This window comes from Spodoptera frugiperda, chromosome 9 (assembly GCF_023101765.2).
Source record: "Spodoptera frugiperda isolate SF20-4 chromosome 9, AGI-APGP_CSIRO_Sfru_2.0, whole genome shotgun sequence".
NCBI lineage: Eukaryota > Metazoa > Arthropoda > Insecta > Lepidoptera > Noctuidae > Spodoptera > Spodoptera frugiperda.
Genome location: NC_064220.1, coordinates 9,318,618 through 9,344,231, shown reverse-complemented (window position 1 = coordinate 9,344,231; position 25,614 = coordinate 9,318,618). Strand labels below are relative to the sequence as shown.

General features: G+C 34.3%; 2 protein-coding genes across 5 annotated transcripts in view; one reads left to right on the top strand and one right to left on the bottom strand.

The window, feature by feature from the left end:
* Positions 1–18,787, bottom strand: part of LOC118271127 (stromal interaction molecule homolog) — a 56,819-nt gene extending 38,032 nt beyond the window's left edge. For 2 of the 3 annotated variants that reach the window (XM_050695823.1, XM_050695824.1), the window contains exon 1: positions 18,393–18,787. In XM_050695823.1, the coding sequence (XP_050551780.1) occupies positions 18,393–18,564 (172 nt within the window). In that variant the 5' untranslated portion in view covers positions 18,565–18,787. The remainder of the gene's footprint in view (positions 1–18,392) is intronic. The other variant, XM_050695825.1, reaches the window with a different exon arrangement.
* Positions 18,788–18,917: 130 nt separating this feature from the next.
* LOC118271129 (REPTOR-binding partner) overlaps positions 18,918–25,614 on the top strand; it is a 30,696-nt gene continuing 23,999 nt past the window's right edge. The window contains exon 1 of one of the 2 annotated variants that reach the window (XM_050695844.1): positions 18,918–19,117. In XM_050695844.1, coding sequence (XP_050551801.1) covers positions 19,067–19,117 — 51 coding nt within the window. In that variant the 5' untranslated portion in view covers positions 18,918–19,066. The remainder of the gene's footprint in view (positions 19,118–25,614) is intronic. The other variant, XM_035587072.2, reaches the window with a different exon arrangement.

Here is a 25,614-nt window from a genome sequence, read left to right as displayed (position 1 = left end):
ACTAAGCCAGTAGGCCGGGACACCAACAAAATAGGTGAATGGGGCTTCACAATGACATAATTTTATGGCTATTTGTTTTATCCTACTCAGTTACTACGATTACGAAAGTTGATGAAGATGGAGGAATGTTTGTTAGTTTTCTCCCAAAAATTACTAAACGAATTTGGATGGAATTTTGTAAACACATCTAGATTATAGTCTAGAAAAGTACATTTGTTACTTCTTCTGTAGGTAATTTCTACGTGCTTGATGGTGCGGATACAGTAAGTGAAGGCATAAATTATGAATAGTTAATTACTTATATGTTCATTAGTTCTATGTGATAGGAATATTGATCTGGGATAAATATTATCTCTCCATATTTGTTTAATAAATTAACATAACTAGTTAATTACAAAGAGATCTTGAGAAGTGAAGATACAAATGAAGGTTCATTAAACCAGGAAAGCACAGTGAGGCATTTTAAATCAATTTTATTTGCCGTTTGTTTAAAAGTAGAGGAAATTCGGATTTTATTGAAATTGGACACGGCTTGATTCTAAACTTTATTGATTTGATACGTGACATAAGCACATTGCCTGGTTCTATGTGGTCATCGGCTGCCTATTTTAGGTAATCAAATATTTGATTGGCACACGAAGCCAAACAAGACTCTTAAATCATTTAGTTTTCTAACTAGGTATTAGGTATCTAGTTACTGGAAATAGTTTTTAATATATTTTATTCCATTTATAAGGCATGCAGTATAACCTAATGAGAGTAATGAGCAGTCATTTCTTCAACAACACGTTACTATAAAACACAGGCAAATATGCCAGCGTGCCTCAGGGACATGAACTACTGTCCAGGACCATATAACGAAATGAAATCATAAGATTTTAAAATAGAAGAACTAATTAGAAGATTTTAAAAGAGAAGAAAAATTACCTTAATTATTCACCGGAGTAGGTTTTTATATATCTATCTGGTAAGTTTTTAAGACTACCATTATAACTAGCCAACAGGCGTCAACAAAATCGTCCCAATCCCAACCAATGTTATTGTTAATACTTCAAGTACCTAACTACTTAATTATTTTTATTACATTACGTCACACACATTCAGCTAGACACGAGACAACAACATGGTGAGCCGTTAAATATAACATTAGCACTATAGAAACACCGGTAGCATTAACAAAGCTGTTAAACATATAACGATGGGTTTAAGTATGAGATGGGAGTAGACAAACAAACGAATAGTATCTTTGAAAACAGTTAAAGATGATTTAGAGGCTATAAGTACCTAATTAGGTAGTTTCGTATACGGTTACGGAAGAAGATAGTTATTGTAACTAGTTGTTTAAATTTGAAGAGTTATAGTTGGAAAGATGTAGTTGTTATCTATTAAAAATGATATAGACTTACAGTCCCCTAAGTTCAAACTCAAACTCAAATTATTTATTGCATTCATGTGTACATTTAGATGATACACAATTAGGGGCATTTGTCTCAACATGAAACCCATGAAGTTGTTAATTACCTATGCATTATGCACGCATTAAACAAATACAACTTGTTACAATAATCTGTAGCACAATATTAGCAACACAGCTAATATTGTAAGTATCATTAAGGACTCCCGCGCTGTTTCAAACCTTTCTGCTTGTCTCCTATAGATCGTAGCGAGTTGTTTTATAGCCTATAACCTTCCTCGATAAATGGATTGTCTGATTGACGCAAAAATAATTATTCAATTCGGACCAGTAGGTCCGCAGATTAGCGCGTACAAAGACAACAAACAAACTCTAACAGGACGATCATTAGTTAATAAAAAAATCCATACTTATAGTTTTACTGTATTACCTTAGTGCATAAAGCCATACGTTAGTTACTGAGCCGCCAAACCTATGTACTAGTACTGAATCAATCTACGTTTTCCTACCTGCATAGTGCATACTAAATAACTCAGCTGATTGTACGAAGAGTTAAAAGAATGTACTAGAATGTTTCAAGATCACGACCGAGTTTTCATCCTTTTCTTTCATCCTTGAGTTTAATTTCCTACTCTAAAGTCTGTACAAATCCTTGCACACAAAGGTCAATTTAGATTGAAAATTCTTCTCACGGTAGTAGGTATAAAGAATAGAAGGAAAATGGTAAACCACAATCGTTGTCAAAACACGGAAACCAATTTGCTAATATTTCACCATTTTATTTGAAGTTAGCTTTATTTTACAAAATCACTTTATCAGCGTGCGCGCTGGTTCATTGTTTGAGAAGCAGGGGCAAATGTGTTTCAAATTGATTATTATGTTTGAGAGTGCAAATTGAAATCAGAAATAATTTCTATTATGTAACGCTTTGGGTACAGAACGATGCAGCATTCAGCCTACTAAGATACCTAGGTTATAAAAGAGAAAATAAGAGTGAAGAAAAGCAAAAATATTTTCTCAATTTAATAAAATGGGTGGTAGGTCCGGCTATCAACGCTTAAGTAAGTAAACCTCGTTCCTAAATCTGTCTGTATTGAAATGAACTGATCTTTATTTCTGCAAACAACTACCTTTTCTTTTAAGGGAAAAAATCGTCCAATGACTTCTCCCGCCTTAGGCGAGGCGAGAGGGAATGTCTTACCGTCTAAAAACTACCCCGTTCCTACTCCTGCCCTTCGAGCCGGTGCCCTGGTAAAACTACCTACTTAGGTTACAGGACAATAATTTTACACGGTATAATGGTGACACGTTTATCTTTCGCATCTCCTAGCAAAAGACATTAGTCTTAAAATGTCATAACAATAAAGTCGTGAATGAAACAATCAATTCTAGCAGCCGTGTCCAACAATACTACATATACATATACACATACATACAGCCATTTAACTCCCCTTTTATTAAGATCAATTGATGTTGTGACGCAAACCCATCTTATTCAAACACTCAATTGTAAGCAGTAATATCAAAGGATTCAAAATGTGGTCACGGAAAGGGAAATTCCGATGTCGTAACTTAATAAACTATTCTGGAAATTTCGTTTTTTTTCGTCTTTACTATTCTAAGAACATTAGGTTAGCAACTATGTATTATAATAAATAGTAACGCTTTTTAAATATGGTCAAAGGCATGACTAGGTAATAGGTATATAATGTCTCGTCTAGATGAAGATATACCTAAACAACTCAAAAAATGTACCTATAAATGTTAATAACAGAATTGGTTATTACGAAGTATGACGTGGCATGTTTATACACAATATGCAAATGAGTACCTACTTTGGACGTTTTATTTTTAAGCGTTTACAATGCTTAAACATTTGTTTAGCTGCTTATTCAGGGACGCGGAAAAGGCATCTCGAAAATCTATCTATAGACTTACATTAATTTGGGATACCTACTAGAGATCCAATTTTAAGAACACAAGCTCCATGACTATAAGATCTAATAACAAATAGGTTTTGGACCCTATTTATTGGTGACTAAGGTTTAGTTTAGAAGTAAACACTACCTAACTAAGTATACGAAGAAGATTTTTATTAAAATGCCTACCTAACAACTAACAGGATAATGTAAAAAAAAAAAAAAACGTTGAAGGATTTTTAAAACACGTTATAAATGGAACGAAATACTATTGCAAAAATAATAATTTATACCTAGTTAAATGAATCATTAGACTAGAATTTAGACAGCTTACGAAGCAGATGATTTTCTTATGACAAGAAGAAGGAAATATTTAAGTTCTACATTTCAAGTAGCACGTGGCATTGTTTATGCACTTTCCGTCATAGAAGAATGACAAGTTAAAACAGATTTGTTCATTCAGGTCACAAAAACATGACGTGTTCTATTGGGCGACGAAAGACGTGCTAAATTAGACTGAGTACGCATCGCCATTATACATACATGTTCCCAGCACTAGTTACGAAGATAAACATGGAGGTGGTACTAAGTGCTGATATTCATCTATCATTCATCTCATCTCCATCATAATTTCATAAACAAATTAATGGATCTATTTTCATTGGAATGTTTATTTTAGCTCGGCTATCAATTGATTTATGACCATTACGGTATTGACTCGAAGTACCCTATCTGACTTTCAAGTTTATCTTTCTGTACGGTAACGTGGTGATGTATTTAATTAAAATTCATAATTTCATGTTGTGTGGTCTGTTACTCTATGTATGGGCGACCTCGCGTTGTTTTGTAGGTCATTGGCAGTTACGTGGTATGTTTCAACTGTCATTCACCTATTGGATAGATTCTCTGAAGCCATTTCTTAACAAGGAAAGGGGTTTCTCAAGCTTATCTTCACGAATAGTCCGTGATAGTCCACTAAGGAACAGCCTCTTCCCGATAAGAGGGGTTTGCACTAATCTCCAAGCTAACCAGGAGTGATGAACAAGGGATTTTAAAAGGGTTTACATTTATCAGAGACCCTGTTGTCCAGTCTATTAAATGTCGGCTCCTACAACGCCCGCAGAAAGAGTGGGGCTGCGCTGGTCACAAATATATTCTAGGTAACTACTGCTGTTAAACTTTTCTAACATAAAAACTAAACAAATCGATCAGTTACACTGCTGTGGCGCAAGTTAGTTCATGATAATGAATTGTACAGCTAAATAAATAATATCACATACATAACAATCGCATATTAACTTTGATAATAACTGCGTAAGTACCAATATGTAGTACCGTATATGTCCGGTGGTAACATTCATCTATTGTTTATAACTAATATTCTATCCTTTAATAAAATATCTGTCTATAACTAGGTGGTCAGGTCTGTCTATAACAGGCCTATAATTGTCTGTAACTGAAGGATTTCGGCAGAACTTGACTGAGATATCAATCACATAGGTATTTCTGATTAAACCCCTACGATTTACTCTTATGCATAATAATATGACTTATAGTAGTTAGTTAGTATCTTAATAAGTTTGTGAATGAGGATGTTTGTTACTCCTCCACGCCATAATTACTGAACGGATCATAATTAATCCTGGCACAGAGATAGAGTATACAATTTGGAATAGCATAGTACTAACTATGTGGTAATATCTATTTAACTAGTTATAAATTACTACCATTTCAACAGAACTAACCAATAACTACATATTTTACATGAGGTCTAGACATTATTTTGGGACATTTAGATCCTATTGAAAGACTAGAAATGCTATAAAATCCAATATTCTTGGCCATTGTACAATAACTAGTTAGGTGAATGTCTTGTTGGCAGCCCATTTAATGATACCGACAAACCACGCCATAATCAGGCCACAATTTTCGTGGGAGTAGGATTTGGATTATAAAATATCAAAGGAACGTTCAGTTATATCCGCTTAAACATAGATAATGTTGAATAATTCAATGATAACATAAATAAAATGCACAACTACAAGCTGTACGTAAATGTATTTACAATATGTACGTAATTCTAAGCATGACTACGTAGAATACAGGTATTTTTAGATAAGGTGAAAGAAAAGACAGAGTTCAAAGACATAATAAATACTTACCTACCTAACAAAAGAAAATAGAGACTCACTATACACATAGTTACTAGTAGACTTACAGGAAAAGTATGTTATAACTACCTACGAAATAAAAAGCAAATATCGAGGTAGTTACATCTAAAAACAAAGATTAAAAGATCCATCGCAAACAGTTTGAAAATGAATTAGAAACAATAGCTTATTTACCTCCGAACAAAGATTTCTATTGAAGAGAAAATGAGGACAAGATACATCTTTGTGATGTGCACAATTAATCCATATCACTTGCCTCGCATTCTGGATGCGATGCCAATAAAATAAACAAGCTGTTTGAAGCGAAGTTCAACAAACTTCCAATTTATGAGTTCACTGGAATATTATAATCTATTTATAGGAAGATTTTCACGAATGATCAACGGCTTTCCGCGATATATTTCGCACGGTTTTACAAGTAATTTATAGCTGTACTTAGTTATGAAGTGGTTGTTTAAATTAATAGAAATTGGAGCGATGACAGTTGATTTTATGATGATGGGGAAATCCTTCAAAGTCTTTGAGGAAAAAGACTGAGGAATGGGAGATTTTTAGCTCACTAAAATATATCGACACGAGAAACCCTACTGTGCGACACTTGTTAATAGCATAAACCTAGTAATATATTGTTGTGCGACACGACTAGATTTAGCAATTGGTAAGTACGTGTTTCTACTGAGTCATAGGTAAAGAATCTTCGTGAGACTAGGTAAAGAGAAAGTCCTGTTAGGTGCAGCAAACTACTTTTTAAAACAAGTAGGTACAAGCCAACACAGTTGACGAAACTATCCTTAAAATCAAAGTATTTAATTGGAAAAGCGGAGAGATTAGGTGAGAGAGGTTTCATTTTCAAGAAGAAAAACGAGCTAGAAAGAAAAACCATGGTTAGTCTCTTTCTGTGTTACAATTAGGGATATTTCGTATATCATTTTAACCAATTGAGAACAATACAAAATACCAGGACAACATCTATCAAATAAGACGAAACAAATGGTGCTACTAAACAAAAAGACTAATTCAATGAAAAGACTTTGTTCGCTGTAGAAAAAAAATGGACAAAACAACAAATGTGATTCGAAGATTCGACAAACATCCATTAGACTCATTAACTATATAGGTAGTTATTAGATTTTCCAAAAACAACAATCCTACTTACCTACTAGCCTAAATTAACAAGGGAGCTTTTGATTTTCAGGTTTTAGTTAATGGAAAAACAATTAACAAACAAGTACAGAACAGACAGTTAGCAATGTGATTGTTAAAACAATTACGTGTAATTGTGAATTAACACAATGTATGTTAATTAACAAAACGCGAGATACCTACTGCCTAATTAAACCTGTACAGATTTGGAGTTGGATGTTGGTTCAATTTGTATGATTAAAACAGGGTTTATTCAATTTTAAATAATCTAGCAAGCTTCTGGAAGTTTTAACAAAGAGAGACAGAACATTCTGGTTAAGAACAGGCAGATTATACTTTCGATGTTTAGGTAAATACATATATAACTATTTATCGAAAATCAATCAACAAATATCATTGAAAAATGTGAGGAATTATTACAAATATGATATTCTCACGACATCAAACTGGCTTCGTCTTAAAAACTCGTCTGGTCAAGGTCCTGTCATAAGTAAAGATGTTTTCGACTTTTGGACCATATTTTTAAGCGTATGACTCATAAAGCGGTTACATGTTTCCCTATGAACTGACCTTCGCCTCGTTCAGCATAAGCAGCCTTTATTTAACTGAGATAACCCAGCATACTTACATCTTATGCATATGTCCCTTAATCTGTAACGTCACGTCTTTCATCCCCGAAAGGGTAGGCGTGTTTTAAGTCCCATGTAATAGGAGGTGAGCCTATTGCCATATACTAGGCACAATACCAGACTCCGTGCTACTACTGAGACCAACGAGGCAGTTTGTGATGTGTCTCTTAATGCTCACCAGAAATTAATTAGTTAATGATAAAATAAATGATAGTTATTTATTTTTGCAAATTGGTTACAAGATAACACTTTTACACGTATCTCTTAAATAGTTAATTAACTAACTAGAAGAAGCCTAGATGAGGATTAGATTGAACACGTCAATTTCTGTACCCAAAATTCAGAAGTCAACAACCAAGTTGAGTAGCTAACTAGGTATTACATACCTTATAAAAAATTAATAACTATACACTATACATAGACATAGGTATCTGAAGAAAATATAAGCTGAAACAATAGACATAAAATATACAGCAAACTAACTAGGTATAATAATAAGCGATGGTCATACGAGATAATGCTAAGAGGAAAACTAGACACTAGTAGCACGAAAACAATTCTAGGTTAACAGAATGTTTTATTCGCTCGTCAATTAGGTCTATTTTTGTTTGCCAATTCATCAGACACCTCTCAGTCAAACACAAGATTCGAATTCAAGTGTAAAATAAACAAAATGTCCCGTTTAACGTCTGGTTTCATGTCGAAGAATTAAAATTAAAACGAATGGCCTTGAATCTTTATTTAATTAGAATTAGCAACGATTGTTAATCTGCTAGTCTTTCAAATTACCTAGATTTTTCATAATGATCTGCCTAGTTTTTAAACAAGCTTAGAAGTCATGGAAAACTATATTTTTATAACGCGCATGCTGCTCATGATGAAGAATCCCTCTGTGACTCGAAATTAGTAGAGGTTTTCTCCATTAATATGTTTACGTGAGTAAACCGTGATTTATTAGTTAATTTGTGGAAACGGAAATAGTTAAAAGAGCTGTTAAGTTTGATGAAAGACTGGTGTTAATCTAACTATTTATAATTCAGTAACTACATAGTTATTATACATTTCTTTAAAATACAATAACTATTATCTCGCAGCATTTCATATCGGATTTCAAACAAAGGTTGTTTTTTTAAAGATTTTATCACTTTCAGAGAGACTATTTTTGTGTCCATTTCTTCCTAACATTTGTTTTGTTTATATTTAAAAAATATACAGGAAGTAAATAGGTACATCACAGGATAATTCTTAGTATATTCTATACGATAGTGTCGACGAAATTTGTGACTATTGTGTTGTTACCAAGTCATGATTGAATTTAGTTTCCATAAAAATCAGCCATATTTCACTCTCTGAGTGAAACCACAACACATTAAATGGTAATTTATACGATCTATTACACACATAAGAGCAGCAATGAATGTCTACTTAAACTCCGGAATCGGATGTAAACACAGTAAAATATTTATTGCTTATTGAACTATAACTAATAAGTATTAATAGTTAAAATAGGAGAACACAACACAGTTTTAGGACCACAAGAATAATTCGGGAGACAATATTTGCATACGAAAATGTACTTCAAACCGTTTCACTACTTACTTGGATGTCAATCACAAAAACTCTAAATAGAAAATCGAAATAAACTAAAAAACAAAAATAATATGACGGAAGTTTTCCATCAGCCAAATTCTTAATAAAGAAAATCCTCGTGCACTGAGAACACGTCAGAAAAAGTACTTTTAGTATCACAGTCGTAAGTAGTAATGGCTAGACGGTGCGATTCTAATTTAGCCATGGAATTAATCAAGCGATCGGTCGACCTGTGCCAACAGATGTTTACGTTCATCTCATAAAGAGTAGACGGCCCTTAAAGCATTATTAATTTTCGCTTCTACTTCCTAATGAGTTGGGCAGATAAACATACAAGTCATCTTTTATATTTAGTCTTTAAACACGTAAAATGTCGAAGGAACACAAATGTGTCCATAAAAAAAAACACTGTACTTCATCAGAAAACCGTCTACTTAACGTTTTAAGGGTCGAAAGAGACTAAATATTGTCCAAAATTATCCCTTTTCCCCTGGTGACTTTAGCACATCCAATTATGTAAGGGTGATTGGTCAGGGTCCATAAAAGGATCAGAAATCACGTATTAAAAGTCACTGCCATCGCAATTTTAAACGTAGACTTACACATATAAGATAAAGAATAAAAATGGTTCCTATAATATCTCTTAACTAGTTACAATAAATATTAGATTTCATTCAAAATAATGAGGTGTCGTGCAGAAATGTTAAATTATCATAAATATTTAATCAATTACACCTGGAACTACGTAGAATTATGAATGAGACAGACTAATAAATATGTACATATTTTAAAAATATCAACTAAGTAAATTATATCTATCGGAGTATGCCTGTCTACTCTATGAGCAAATCAATTTTGAATTGAAAATCCGTTGATAAAACAATTCTTCAGCCAATCAGATGACTCAACAATCGGAATAAGGAACAGCATAAATAAATACTATAGACCTCTGTGACCATAAAGGTTGGTTACGGTAAACCACAGACTTCCGCCCTTAGTAAACAAGTTTCAAGTACATTTTAGTCAAAACCAATCATTTCCTGCGCCTACTGACCCATTTGTTACCACATGACATTAATTGGATGTTCGATTAGATATCTGATTATTAAATACAGATGTAAGTCAACCTACTACAAATATGCTGATTCGGTTAATAGATTTTAATCTTTATCGTCTTCTAATAAAGGCTAGTTTTTATTAAAAAATAGACTAGGTTGATCTGCTTTCTGTATAAAGAGGATAGCGGAATATTTAATCGGATATTTTAGTCGATTATCGATAATAGGACAACACATTATCGAGCCATTAACATCGTAGGTATTATCTGTTTGATGTATTTTGATTGATTAATCTTTGTTTTATGGAAAGTTCCTGCCGGTTTTTAGAAAAATAGGGGCTTTATTACGTTCAAGATGTAGTAACTATTAATGCTGGAAATGCCTCGTATCTGTTTGGCCAGACTGTATGTCTTTAGTATAATCTATGTTTGTTCTACTTTAATTTTGTTTTTCAATCTTTCAGCAACGCGACCGCTAATGAAATATCTTTTGAACATTTCTTTTTTTTAAATAGCACGACCTGTAACTATCTTAGATCCTTGAAAGTAAATAGGCATTAGAATAAAACTAAGAGACTAACTAACACTAACAATAAATCTAAATCGAACAAAAAAATCTTTCACCTGGGTACGACCGGGTATCGTAAACCGTTTCGCAATTCAGATAACTAACTAACTACAATCGATGGCACGTCGTCACGATGCTGAGTTCTAAAATAAGATGAAAACACGCATCGAACGATCATCCGTCTGCCATTGATCTGAGACTGTGAGACTAAGAAAAATCTGATGACTCACGCGCAGTCTGCAAGTAATACCGTCTTGTGTTAATAACTCAAAAACATTTGAGTACTAGGTATAAAATTAATTTATTGGGAATAAATATACGTAATTGAAATAGTTTTTATGTGCTATTTAATGTGTGTGCTTTTAAAAATATGTGGGCAACTTGATTTATTTTATTTGAAGTCTTTTTGGGAATCGAATTTCGTCTGTGTGAACTGTGAAGCGATATTTGTTTTTGTATAGTGTTTAAAAGCGGTGTTTTTGATCATATTCGGCTGGTTTTAATGTCTGTATTGATGTTTTTAATGTCCATTGGAATTCTTATGTCCAGAAGTTGACGGAAACGGGTAATGATGACGAAAATGTCATGTTGGCATAATACATGAACTCTTAAAAGATCAAAACTTCCGATTTACCTTAGTAGCAAATGCAATAAAAAATAAATTGACCATAATAAACAAGGAAACTTTAGATATCCACTATTATCCCTCCTTATCTCACAGTTCACATAGTTGAATGGTTCAACAAACAAATGATAGTTACTTGCATATAATCAGATAAGCAAACATGCATAAATACCAGCTTAAACTGTGCTACATAATATATAAGACTATTAGTCTAACCGACTTTCAAAAAACTTGAAATATCTGGATAGATAAATGAGCACAGTATTTATTTAACTTTCCTTTAATGTTTTCCAACTGTCAGAAATTATTTGCACTACTTAACAGTGTCAATTTTATCTAGACAGAGTAAATTAAAGAATGTTTTTTTTTTTTGTAGTGACTAGTTGCCTAATATTAACTCGCGATAAGTATGTGTACTATTATTGGTCTTCTGCCTACACTTTCTCGGAATAAAAGTAGTGCACATACTTAAGTGTCTAGTGTCTACAGTCTACACTATGAAGAAAAAAGGAGATGGCATAATGTGGTTGTGCATTGTGATACAAAAAAAAAAACAGCCCTGCCCAATGATATTATAAGTAAAAAGGTTTAGATAACTAGGTAAGTTATATGCGCTCAGTTAATGGCATATTAAAATGTGGACAAGTGACAACGTTTTTGTAGTATCGGACCGCTGAATGGAAAATAGAGAGGGGCGTGGTTTGTAACGTTCCGCGCTCCTCGTAACATAACAAATATCACGCGATATGTTAATGGGAAATCCAGTTATGACATCTCCTCTTTGTATTTGATTCATGCTCTACACAGTGAGAAACTAGATGGTGAAATAGCAGCATAAAGCGTAGGCCACATTGGTAGCATCTAGCTATTGAGCACCATTTCTCCTATTTTCATACGACACAAATGCAATGACAAGGACCACCATTAATTACTACATAAAGGTTAGCTTTGCTGTCAATAATATCACATCGAAATCAGCCCATCCGTTCGCATAGATGTCACAGAAAGATATTGGCATTGAACTTGTAAACACCAGTGTTTTTGTGTCAGAAGTTAAAAAGAGGACGAGGAGTTAAGAAGATGACGGTCAAGGGACAAGAGCAAAGTCCTAGATGGCCTAACTTCGATCCTGACTGCTATACGTGGCCAAGCGTAGAGATTATGGAACCTCTATGTTTCGTATTGGACGTCTTCTAGCTGATAACGATGTTAAAAAGAGGCGAGGCGAAACAATACACATCTCGCACTTACTCATTTCCTATCTAATCTAGTGTAGCCACAGCTTAAAACTGCTTTCCATTTCACAGTGTGTGGTCTCGCCCTGCCACATTAGACAGTTGAATGACTTCACAAAGAAAGCTGACGAAACAATGAAAATAGTGTACTGAATCAAAACTAACATTTCACCGCATTAGTCAGACAGACAGAAATATTTTTATCTGTCATTCGAAAGATTATTTCGATGATAGTCAGATTGTTATTTAAAAATTCATGATTTTTAATAATAATGATATGCCTGATTGTTTATTTATAGTTTAGATGAAGATTAAAAACAGCATAACATGATTTAAAATATTTAAAAAAAGTGAATAATATCTACTCTCAACTGGATTTTAAGTCTAAGGTCAAATTATGATGTAATCAGTTGAGTTTAGTCAAAATGTGAAGAAAATTATTATTTTGTTTTAACAGCAAAAATCGTAATAATTCCTATACCTATATATAGTATTGAGTAACAACTTAGTTACTCAATACTATAATTATATAGGTATAACTACATAAACAATTTTACTTCATGTAAGTAGTATTGTGATAAAATAATTTCTAAAGCTATCTATGTATTATTATTACCTGACTCCTATTTATTACAATTTTCCACAAACATTATTAAAATTTTGCCCTTGATAGCAGGTAAGTAGGTACAATATTTATAGTTAACATAAAATTCTCACATAAGTGCTAATTTTAACAACAAGCTAGACAGACAAGGATAATGTATATTCTATTTAAAGTGTAGTGTACATTCCTCATTATTGTTTACACATAACATCTACAGATCACATCGCACAAACGTGAAACAGGTGAACTCAATCAGTCAATAGTATATGGATATCACATAAAACGAATTTGATTAAAATAATTTGTTTAACATAATAAACATGACATCACTGCTTTAATTTCATAAGGTCAAATCGGGCTAACTTTTATTGAATCATTCTGTATAATGTAATTGCAGATTATCTCACATGGAATAACTTTATGTGACCTAATCCATAAATTGTTATTTTGGGTTTATGTGTGTGCATAACTTAATTGCCATAATCACAATAAAAAATAAAAAACTTAGTATGTATATGAATTTGTATGTCCGTAAATGCACCAATATCATAGAAGAAAATAATGAGAGAAATGATCCAGAACATAAATCCAGACTCAGGGTTAATTATTGCAACATCTTACTTTCCTCTATTATTATCTTCTATGATTATTACTCCAATAATATTTTACTCGAGATTCAAACCGAAAGCACCAAGTTCAGCAGTCATATTCTAATTGTTTTGATTGATCAGGTACATTACACTAATACAAACAAATGCTCACATCTCTGTTACTATGTGTAACACGTCTATGTTTGAATATGTGCCAAATTGTATTTTCACAATATACTGAGCTATTATTTTTGCAACATTATTTCAAACAACGCTTATTGGTTGTTCAGTATATTTTATGATAACTTATTAATTACCCAAATAGGTACTGCAGTATTTATGGAAGGCCTAAGATAATTATAAGAACTCGGAGCTGCAGACTACTTAGCGGGTTAATGAGACTCTGGCTCAAGGAGCAGGGATAGCAATGTGGTGAACAACCTAGCTAGAAACAGGTACCTAATTAATGATTTTAAAGGAGTTACAAGTGTAATAATTATCTGAATATTTCCTACTAGTTAAAGTAATCAAGAAGGATACACTCAGTCTTAGGTAACTATTTTATGAACATTATGAACAAACATAGAACCTCTTTAGATAGCAGACAAGTGTTTAAATAAGATTTAAGTACCTATTCTATCTTTTTAGTTACTTAAAACTAATATGTGATAACATATTGGAAAGCTATATTAGTTACCTATGCAAAGTGCAAAACCTTTATCAGTTCATTAACCTATCTAATTACAATTTTAAATTAAATTCAAATCTTATTAGTATAATTACATGTAGGTAGATATTATAGAAAACTTGTTAGTCTCATTGATACATGTAGGTAGTTATTAGAAAAATTTGTATAGAATGTGTATTACGCATACTATACTATGTATTGTATACCTCCTATTTTATAACTAAGTATAAATCCCATATAATATATATCTATATTTACACCAACATATTTAATTTCATCTAAAACTTATAACAGATAACATATGGCGAAGATTACTCTCAATAACTATAAACTGACTGCGTAAGATGAAGTGTGCACTAATAAAAACTCCTTACAAGTAGCCTACGATAAACATCTGGCGGTTTCATGGTACTTACAAACAAAATCGGACTTTATACTGGACTTATAAGGTCTATATTGATAGATGATTATGTATTTGGTAATGTAAACTAAGAGACAAGAATTCAGTTTTAATTAATTTATGGCTACAGGGTGCTGATTTGTTGTGATGCAGGATTGTGTTCCAATTTTAAAAGATTTGAATAGGAAATAAATAATTTTGTATTTATAGTTAAAAAAAGAATAATTTAATGCTTTAAATAAAGATAAATCGTCGTTGTCAAACCAAAACCTGCTATGTGCACTTTTTTGTGATTTCAAGATTTTGACCATAGTGATTAGCTCACTACCTTATTTATCGTACGGAAAAACTGCTATGTGCTTATGACCAATATTTGTTGAACTATGGCCTCTTAATAAAATATGCTATGTGCCGCAGCTAAAACTTTGTCAAATAAAAACTGCTATGTGACATATTGCCACATAGCATATTTTATTTGACCATGACCAATGACAATACCTATTATAAAATCTGCTAAGTGTTGAGTTTAAACGATATTGTGCTCTTATAACCGCCTATTCATACAGAATACAATAATAACAAAGTATTGATATGAATAATTCTTTGTTCTTTAACACAATATTTATGTGTAGGTGTACTGAGAAATTAAAGTGATAAATCTTAATGGTTTATTTACGTTTACCCTCAAACTTCATAACAAATCCAATAATTGACTTGCCTTTGTTTAACTATACTCATATGCAGTCAGTTATTAAGTACACACGTATACATATCGTCTAGTTAAAAATTAATTTCGGTGTTTTCGAGTGAATGTTACTATGGAGAGGGGAAAGAGAATGGTTGATTTAGTTTTGAATTCGGCAAATAAATGTTTACAACATGAAAATGAGCAAAATGTAAGCCTACCTCACAGAGAATCAATGAACCTTAATAAGGAAATTGTTAATTACGATGAGATTAATCAACCGTCTACATCTTCGGGCGTATTTGCCAGCATGTCAATTGATTCATTCCCGGAGCAGAGTGATAGTTCACCTATTCCTACAACCACCAAATCCAGGCGTTACATCATTTACACCAGTGATAGTGATTCATCAAATGAACAACCAGTGCAAGAATCTCAAACCCCACCGTTAGGTCAATCTATGGCTAAACGCCGCCGTTTACTAGGAAAATCATACATGGGATATAAGAAAAAAGATGGAAAGCTAGAACAGAATACATCAAAAGAAGCTCGGTCTGTAAAAAGTCGTTGTAGTCATACTGCAATGAATAAGAAATCTAAACATAGTTTCATGTGTGGATTGGTATCAGAAGAAGAACGGTCTACATTGCATTCAAAATTTTGGAATATGAAAACATGGAGTGAAAAAAGGCTTACGTACAAGGATTAGTATCTCAAAGGAGTTTACGTAAGAAAAGAAAACGTGATAATCTCGTGAGTACTACCTCTAGAAAACAAGTTGGTTTTGATATTTTTATGCCCAAGTTTGATTGCCAAAATGCCAAAGTAAAAGTATGCAGATTGTTTTTTTTGAACACACTTGATCTTGGACGTGATACTTTCTTACGTTGGGTTAAAGATATGCCAGCAATGGACCACGACAGTACAGCACCTCCTATGACTGGACACAGACACAGTGTAATGCCCACTAGGTATACGAGCTTACGAGGTACGGTAGTTGAATGGTTAGATTTACTTCCTAAAGTGCCAAGTCACTATTGTCGATCATCATCAAAGCGCATTTACGTCGAGTCAACTTTTTTATCACATATGCATATGCATACAGTTTACAAAACCTGGTGCACTGAACATAATAAAAAAACATGTTCACGAAATACTTTTCTAAGTGTTCTTAAAACAAATAATATCTCAATTCACAAACCAAGAAAGGATCAGTGCGATGTGTGTTGTAGTTTTCAGTTAAAAAATGTTTCACAAGATGTCTATGAAGTTCATATTCAAAAAAATGAAGCACGTTATGCTAAGAAAATAGCAATAGAAAACTTAAAGAGTAACCCAGACATCGCAGTGATAACGGTTGACGTGCAAAGTGTCCTTTTAGCACCAAAATTGCTAGCTGGTGCACTGTATTACAAACAAAAATTACAGTGTCACAATTTTACGATTTATAATTCTCGTACCGCAGATGTCACTATTTACTTTTGGCACGAAGCAGACGGAGGAGTTACTTCCAATGAATTTACTAGCTGTCTAATTGATTACCTTAAAACAACATGCAAAGATTATAAACACATCACAATAATTAGTGATGGATGTAATTATCAAAACAGAAACAAGGTATTAGCGAGTACATTGAGTAACTTCGCTTGTTTTTTTAAAGTAGAAGTGGAACAAATAATTTTAGAAAAAGGACACACCATGATGGAGGTTGATAGTGTCCACTCCACAATCGAACATTATATAAAACCTCCTATTTATGCACCCCAGGATTACATTACAAAAATACGTCAAGCGCGGCCCAAACAACCTTATGATATTAGGGTTGTTCACTACGATTTTTTCAAAGATTATGAAAATATATCGACCAATTATCAGTCGATTAGACCAGGTAAAAGGAAGGGTGATCCTACAGTAAATGATATCAGAGCATTTAAATACATGTCCTCCGGTGATGTTTATTTCAAACTCCGTCATCCAGAAGATTATATAATTCTTCCACAACGAAGGCAGGTTCCCCAAGAGTATCCTGAACCTGTGCCATTGTATCATGGTCCACTGGAAATAACTCAATCGAAGTTTAATCAACTTCAAGAATTAAAACCATTTATAGATCGTGACTACCACCCCTTCTATGATTGCCTTAAATTTAAGTCTAATTAATTTGTTTTTTTTATATGCATTAATATTAAATACTTACGTAATTTGAATATTTGTTTTTATTAAAACCTGCTATGTGTCCTAGACTTGACCACTTAAAATCTGTTATGTGATTTTTTTATTCCTTTATCGAAATTATAAATAAACTGTTAAATTTATATACTTAAAAGACAAATAACTTTACGTATAATAACGATAACTTTGAAATAAAATACTTTTAAAAATAAATGTTCGTATTAAATTTTTCAGGAAAACTTATTTTGTCAATATCTCAAAAGTATACTTTTTGCACATAGCAGATTTTGGTTTGACAACGACGAAATATTAATTTACAGAAATACTATGCCATGAGCAATGTATAAGTTCTAGTAATTAGCTATTAAAATGTTCAATTCAGTGCCTAATTCTAGTTAGACTAGACAATCTTTTTATTCCAATAAGTCTTAATGGGGCTAAAAATTCTGTAATACAATAAAAGTCTATAATATGCAGATATTTCATATAAAATTAGCATCAATTATTTATTTCTAATGTAAGAAATGATTGCAATATTCTTTTTCAACTACTACTTGTTTCTTATTAGATTTAGCCACAACTCAAATAAGTAGTTAAAGTACAATTCAAAACTAAAGTCTTTTTTATTTATTTTTGTAGAAGAGACTAGTTAACTTAATAAAAAATAAAATAAATGCCAGAAACTTCTAAAATTCTTAGCCAGTACGAGACGTAAATTTATGCCGCGAAGTGGCAAAAAAATATGAATAGCTATGTTTTGTAACTACAAATGTATAAAAATGAATAATTGGCATGTATTCTTGTAATTACGAATTGTTTCAGACATGACTCGCGTGAAGGACGTCAACAGGTGTCATGAGAAGTCAGAGAAAATGATCGAATTCGGGGTCATGATAACTTACTCTGTTCGTTGGAGGCTGCGACCGCTGAGTCGCTCATAAACGACCCACTCCGCACCACGGGACCCCACTGCTGCCTTCTGCCACTGTCTCTATTCTCTGTCTTCTCCACATCTTCCGCTTTACACAGATGAAAAGCAAATACGCACCAATATAACACGAAACCGATACGCATCGTGATCTCACAATGACACTATTGCATTAACCGCACACAAAAATACAAAATCACCTCAGTAACACCGCACTCAATACACATTCTAAAATAATATGCAGACAAATGGTTTATCGTTTTTAAGGCCACATCACAAGTTCAATGAAAAAAATTAAAAGCTACGATTTTTTATCACAGAAAGAAAAACTAGCGAGGTCGAAAAACTTTGACATTTGTATTTGTCGTGTGGCAACATTGGTACGTTTCGTTTGACACGACGACGTTTGTGAAATAGTCGATTATTTTAGTTTACTATTTGTTGGAGTGTGAAGTTTGCGAAACCATTTGAACGCATCCATTATTATTTACCAAAATATGTCAAATGACCTTGCCAGTTTGTAAACAATACCTTGAAGAGCAACTTTTGATACAAATTATCTAATTTCCTTGTTGTTTATTTCACATATCGTCGTATGTTATTGAGTTACTCACGTTTATAGTGTTTTATATGTGTTAAATTGTAAAAATGAATATTGATTTTGAAGCTATGGCTGTTTTGGAGGAGGAATCACAGAATGTAAGTAGCGAATAATTTCCTTTGTTACGCTTGTTTACTACGTTAGTATATTCTATTTATGATCACTGCTCGTGTTTTTTCTCACAACAATGTTGTTTAGATGGCGATCCAAACAGTTCCAATTGGTATTGGAATTGTAATGTGTTTCGTGTATGTTGATGTAATATCAGATTATTTGGTTGACAGGGGTTCATTAAATCTATTTTCTAAGATTCTATTGCACAACAAGATGTACAGTTTCGTCACGAGTATGCTGTATTATGATAGATAATTACATTTAACTGTTATTTACTGAATGGTAATGCTGTAAAACAAACAAATATGTAGGATGAAAACATAATAAGATGTTATCAGCTGTGTTTACTATGAACATGTGGAGTGGTTTATTATGACATTCAACATGTCTACCACATATTTGGCATTGCTGCCTTTTTAAATACCAAGGTCACTTCTTTTAATTCCAATTACAGGATATTTATTCACCCAATAAATAGACATTCAATACATAGAATATGGGATAGTAAACCCTGTGACACTATTACAAGATTGAATATTGATTAAAAGTTACCTAACAGTACAATTTTATTCAAGTGTGTTTCCTATCAAATAGCTTTAGTTTCTTTGTGTTTAAAAATAGTTATCATCTTAATTAACATTCCACGAAAATGCCATTTGACCTTATGTCTGACACATATAGATTACAGCTATTTGCAACTCTAAACAATAATTACTATTATTTGTGTCATGTTCTAATCTAACAAGTAATATAACATTCTAATACCCTGTTGATTTTATAAAGAATTCATTTTAGTAATATTTTGATTCATTTACACATAGGCTGAATGGATTTAAAAAGTAAATTTTAATGGAACAATATTTCTGTAATCTGTTTAAAAAAAAGGATTAATTATTTAATCTACTTCGCAAAAATGTAAACAATTTATCGAATCACATTGATAAAACGTGTTGTTAAAGTCATAATTTCCTGAATTGAGTCTATTTTTAAACATTTTTATCTGATTAGGTAAAAAATAAAGATAATGTGAAAACATTACATTCAATCAATAAAGTGGTAGGTAGCGCCATCTAGTACAACATGTGAACATTACTTTACTTTGTACGCAGCATTCTGTGCTTCACTTGCAAGTTCGAATTGAAAACATAGATGGCGTTGTAAGACCATTCTTATTTTCCGCTAGGTAAGCGTTTAATAATTATTTTGTAAACTTTGTTTACGAATTACCGATCAAAGAAATTGCATAACACAATGATCGTATTATGATGACACGGCATTCTAATTGTTATAAATATATAATAATAACTTTTGTTATTTGACCTACCTTCGGTGTCTGTTGTCGTGGGAGATTTTAAAATCTTGTTTTAAATGGGTAGGTAGGCAGATTGTACTTAACTAGGTACCTACTTATAATTAGGTAATTTACAGTTTCTCATACAATATGTGCTGTAAGACTGAAAAAGTCCTCTATAGAAAAAAAAATTGAACAATTTTTTCTTGATCCGAAATGGTGTGGCCATTGACAAGTAACAAGTGACAGATGACAGAAGTCGCACATAGACTATCGACGAGCAAATCAACGGATGACGTCATAAATATCCTGCATCGCACATACGAAGTTTACATGCGAATTAACACGGATAGAAAATCCCAACGAACAACAGTTGGGCAGAAAGCCCGCCAGGCTTAACACCTCGCCTGGTCGGAGGATCCTCCTTTTCTTAGGGAACTTTACTCACTGTTCCCTAAAGTGGTGACCCCGACGTGATTGAAACCAACCTTCACGGAGCAGATCAGCACCGTCATCCTTATCGCCATCTCCCTCACCCATCACTTCTCCGCTGAGCGGTAATCAAGTCGCAGCCAACCAGCATCCTCGGCCTTATTAGGGACCACCACACGCTACATCGAAGATATGCAGCCTGGTTCTTCCCTACGGCCTCATCAGCGTCTAGGCACAGCACTCTCTGCACACGGTCTGAGGACGCCTTCCTCCCGTCAACGCAGACGCCAGCCACTACGCACCTACCTTCGCAGCATCAATTCCCCGACTCACCGTGGGACACTGCGAGCTTCACTACTCCGACTCACTGGAGTATCACCCTGCACCGCTCACCCGACTCACTGGGCATTCAGCGGCACAGTTCCGACTCACTGGAACTAAGGGACATTCTACATTGGCTCTGGCACCGCTCATCTCAAGCATCGACAGCCGTCTCAACAGGATCGACCTCCGGTCTTGGGGGGGAGTGATGTGGCGACACATTGACAAGTAACAAGTGACAGATGACAGAAGTCGCACATAGACTATCGACGAGCAAATCAACGGATGACGTCATAAATATCCTGCATCGCACATACGAAGTTTACATGCGAATTAACACGGATAGAAAATCCCAACGAACAATAGTTGGGCAAAAAGCCCGCTAGGCATGATCACCTCGCCTGGTCGGAGGATCCTCCTTTTCTTAGGGAACTTTACTCTCTGTTCCCTAAAATGGAACCGTAGAACTCGGCTTTACTTACCTTTGTGATCTCATTTTGGAGTATTAATCCAAGAAAGAAATCATCATCACTAACCTAAATGTATATGGGCCACTGCTAACAAAGACTTCTTCTCACACGGAGAAGCTGTGAGCATTAGAAAAAAAATCAACTAAGTAACTAGCTTCTGCCAGCGGCTTTGCCCGCGGTGCCGTGGGATATAAAGTGTCATATGTTTTATTCCAGACCATAACCTACCATTGTTCCAAATTTCATCCCGATCTCGTCAGCGATATTGACGTAATTGAGTAACAAACATACACACAAATACTCAAACATATAAACACACAAACTTACAAACATTTGCATTTATATAGAATGCAATAATCATAGAAACGGAAAGCGGATAGCTTTATGACGTCATCATCCATTACTGAACAGCACAAACCTTTCCCAATGACATTCAGATCACAGATCGGCTAGAAAGCAACCAATGCAAACAACAGGCCATTGTGTGTGAAGTTTAAACCTTCACAAACCATGTCTCCAGCTGAGCCTTCACACCTAACCAAATACCCATATGTTTATCAGTTGAAAACATGTCCGTAGACAAGCTGTTGTATTCTAGTGTTCCCCGCTTAACGCTCTGATAAGATAAAGTAATCACTTAGCTCCAACTGCTATGCTTATGCTTACCCAGTTGTTTTGCAATGACATGTTATTTTTTTTATTAAATTTTTATATGACGCTTATTGTTCTTCGAAGGAATGGACGGAAAGATAATGAAACTAAGTTTAGGTGCAACGTATCTGCGTATTTTTTTTGTAAAGTCGGCTCTATGATCACGTTTACATATCAAAGAAAATCTGAATTTGGAGTTCGCTCTCAACATTTTCGGCTTTGTGATTGTAAGCATTATGAGTTCGATTCCCAAGTCGTATAGAGCTGTGTTATGTATTATTAAACATACATAGTGCATACGTTATTGATTTCGTTGTTAACACAAATCTCTAACCTCCAAAAGGCCGGCAACGCACTTGAAACTTCTTCTGGTGTCCATGGGAGGCGCCGGCGCCGATTGCTTACCTGTTCCCTTTTCTCATTTGCTGCTATGATACCTATACCATAAAAAATATTATTTGCAAATTTTAATTTTAATTTGCAATGCTTTTTATAGTTTTCACTATCCATATTTTTTGCGAATCATGCAGTACCAACCAACATTTGATTGCAAAGTATAATTTGTTCAGTAGGTACAGTCATGTTTACAAAACAAACACTCGTTATCAGTGAGACCTGTTAATGGGTACATTGAGTACATACGGACCAGACAGTTTTGTGAGGAGTATTCTTTAACACGTTGCCTCACAGAAGTAGCAGAGTTCAATACATTGTTACTACCGCTACTGTTCCTGCGGGTGCTATAACTCATAAATTATATGAGTGGACTAAAGGACTAACGGACCAAAGTTTAAAATTATTATGATCCCTGGTTAACCGATATCTTTTACCCTGCGATCTTCAACCTTTTTTTGAGTGTGGAAAATCATCCAATGGAGTCCCGCCTACTGCAAGGTGAGAGGGAGAGTCAGACCATTACTGACTAAAAACCACTGCGTTCCTACTCCTGTTTTTCGAGCCAGAGCCCCGGTAACCCGCTAGGCAGACCGCAGCTCCGGGTTGGCATCAGCCCTACTGGGTCTCATCTGTGGTGGTCTGATGGCTCTTTGGAAGGCGCGCGGAACCCGACGCGTTGACGCACGGGTCTGGTTCTAGTCGGGCAGCGAGCTACCCTTGCTCGCCATCCGCAGACCCGCACTTACGGCAGGAGATCATAGATCGTCTCACGCTAAACGTGATCCTGGTTAACATTTCGGACAATGGAAGCATAGTCATTGTCCAGTAATGGACTAGTGGACTGTCGTGGATTGTTGATGATGATCATACAGACCCGGAATAACCGTTAGTAGATAAATTATCCCATAAAATATCAATATTTATTCCGTGATTTAATATTTTCAACCCGCGATACGTAGCTTAACAGGCTAACAGCCAGTCGGCTACCCACTGTGTCATACTGCAATATCACACAGTTTTTCCCCTTGCAAGTCAGACATTACCTTGGCTTGTCAATTAAACTGCGCAGTAATTCAGTCGAGGGCCTCTTGATGCGTGAAGAAAGTTCCGTTTTTGTACCAGCCCGTTGAAAATTGTTTGTTTAACTTTTGTTAGACTTTGTCAGCTGATTACTATTAGTTACGTACCTTTTATTGATGAAAATGAGTAGACTGAGGTCATTGTAACAGGTGTCGGGGATGGCAATATAGTCAATTGGCAATATAGTCAGCAACTAAATAGTAGACACAAGAAAAACTAGAATAAAGCATCGACTTTTTATCGAATGAAGTCGATGAGAATTAGGTATAAACTATACTTATTGTTTCATCTTCATCGCAAGACTACTGAACGTATGAAGACTACTTCCAACTTCAACTTTCAACTTCTGGAGTTCCCGTTCTTGCAAGACTATGAGGGTTTTGGTCTACTTATGTTATTCACTAATAAGTAAGCTTCCTAATGTCTAAATATTTTTTAGACTAATCAGCCCTGTAGTACTTTCGAAATAAAAATTCAATGCACTAACTATTTAATGAATACAATCACCTAAAGGTCATTTTAGTGGAGCCTTAGTTCATAAAATGGAATCCGATGATGTCATAGGACATGTCTCGGTAATTTCTGCAAATTTTTATGACCATGATGACTAAATTTAAATCTGAAATCTAAAATTAAGCGTCTAAACGATAATTCAGACATAGACAGACATAGACCTACGCAGCGTAAATGCGCTTAAAATAGTAACATATCTGACTGCTTTTTGTCTACAGGTAATTAATGACATTTATTTAGTTTAGTCTAGATTTTTGTGACTTAATTTCTAAACTCGGTATGAAAACGTTAACTTCCTCATTCCTTTCTTTTCCATTACTTAATATAATATAGCTCCTAAATCTAATTCCTTTTCTAATAATACATCTAATCCTTAATTAATTAATTAATCAGTCCTGAATATCCTTGAAAGGAGGTGTTGCTTTTCCTTCATCATTTGTCTCGTAAGACATGCGTATTTTCAGTTATGGGTCAAAATGTCCTACTACGAACTTTCATACTTGTATTCTGGACTCGTGCATTGAACAATTCAATGAGCCTTGATAATACATCTACTTTTTCATCTCTGACTTCAAATCTGAACCACAGATGGGGCCCAGTAGGGCTGGTGCGATATCCGGAGCTGCGGACTACCTAGCTGGTTTACTGGGGGTCCGGCTCGAAGGAAGTAGGGACGGGGTGATTTTTAGTCAGTAAGAGTCTGACACTCCCTTTCGCCTCGCCCAGGTGGGAGAAGCCACTGGATTATTTTTCACTCTTAAAAAAATGTGCTTGGTGATTAGCATAGTATTTCGCACATGGAGTTACTAGTATCGTTGACAAATCTATTTAGGTATTGTACATACCTGTCTAGGTTTACGACAGTTTAATGGTGAAGTATTCAATTAATCTAATTCATTACCCAATTAAGTACACGTTAGTAGTTTATTGGTATCAAATGCATTTTTGCACGTTGCCCTTCACGGTTGACCTAGGTTAGTTTCTGCGTAATATGCCTCAAGAAACGCAGTACTTACTACGCAGTAACGAATTCGAGCGAGCCACTATTAGCTCCTGCGATGCGGCGATCAAGTACGAATTTAAGACATTCCTTGAAATGTCTGGATTTTTGTTTATTTTTAAATATCAGCGGTTATAAGAAGTGTGGATTCGGTTTCCGCATAACTTGAAAGTAGTATATGTAGGTCAAGTTTGATATATAGTAGTAACAATATTTATATTTAGAACGGGGTAAGCACGCTTCAGTGTTGAGATATTTGGATCGATCGTAGAAGGGCGTGGTCTTTCCATAGCTTGTGATGCATTGGTTCATCTATACTTAGGTAAG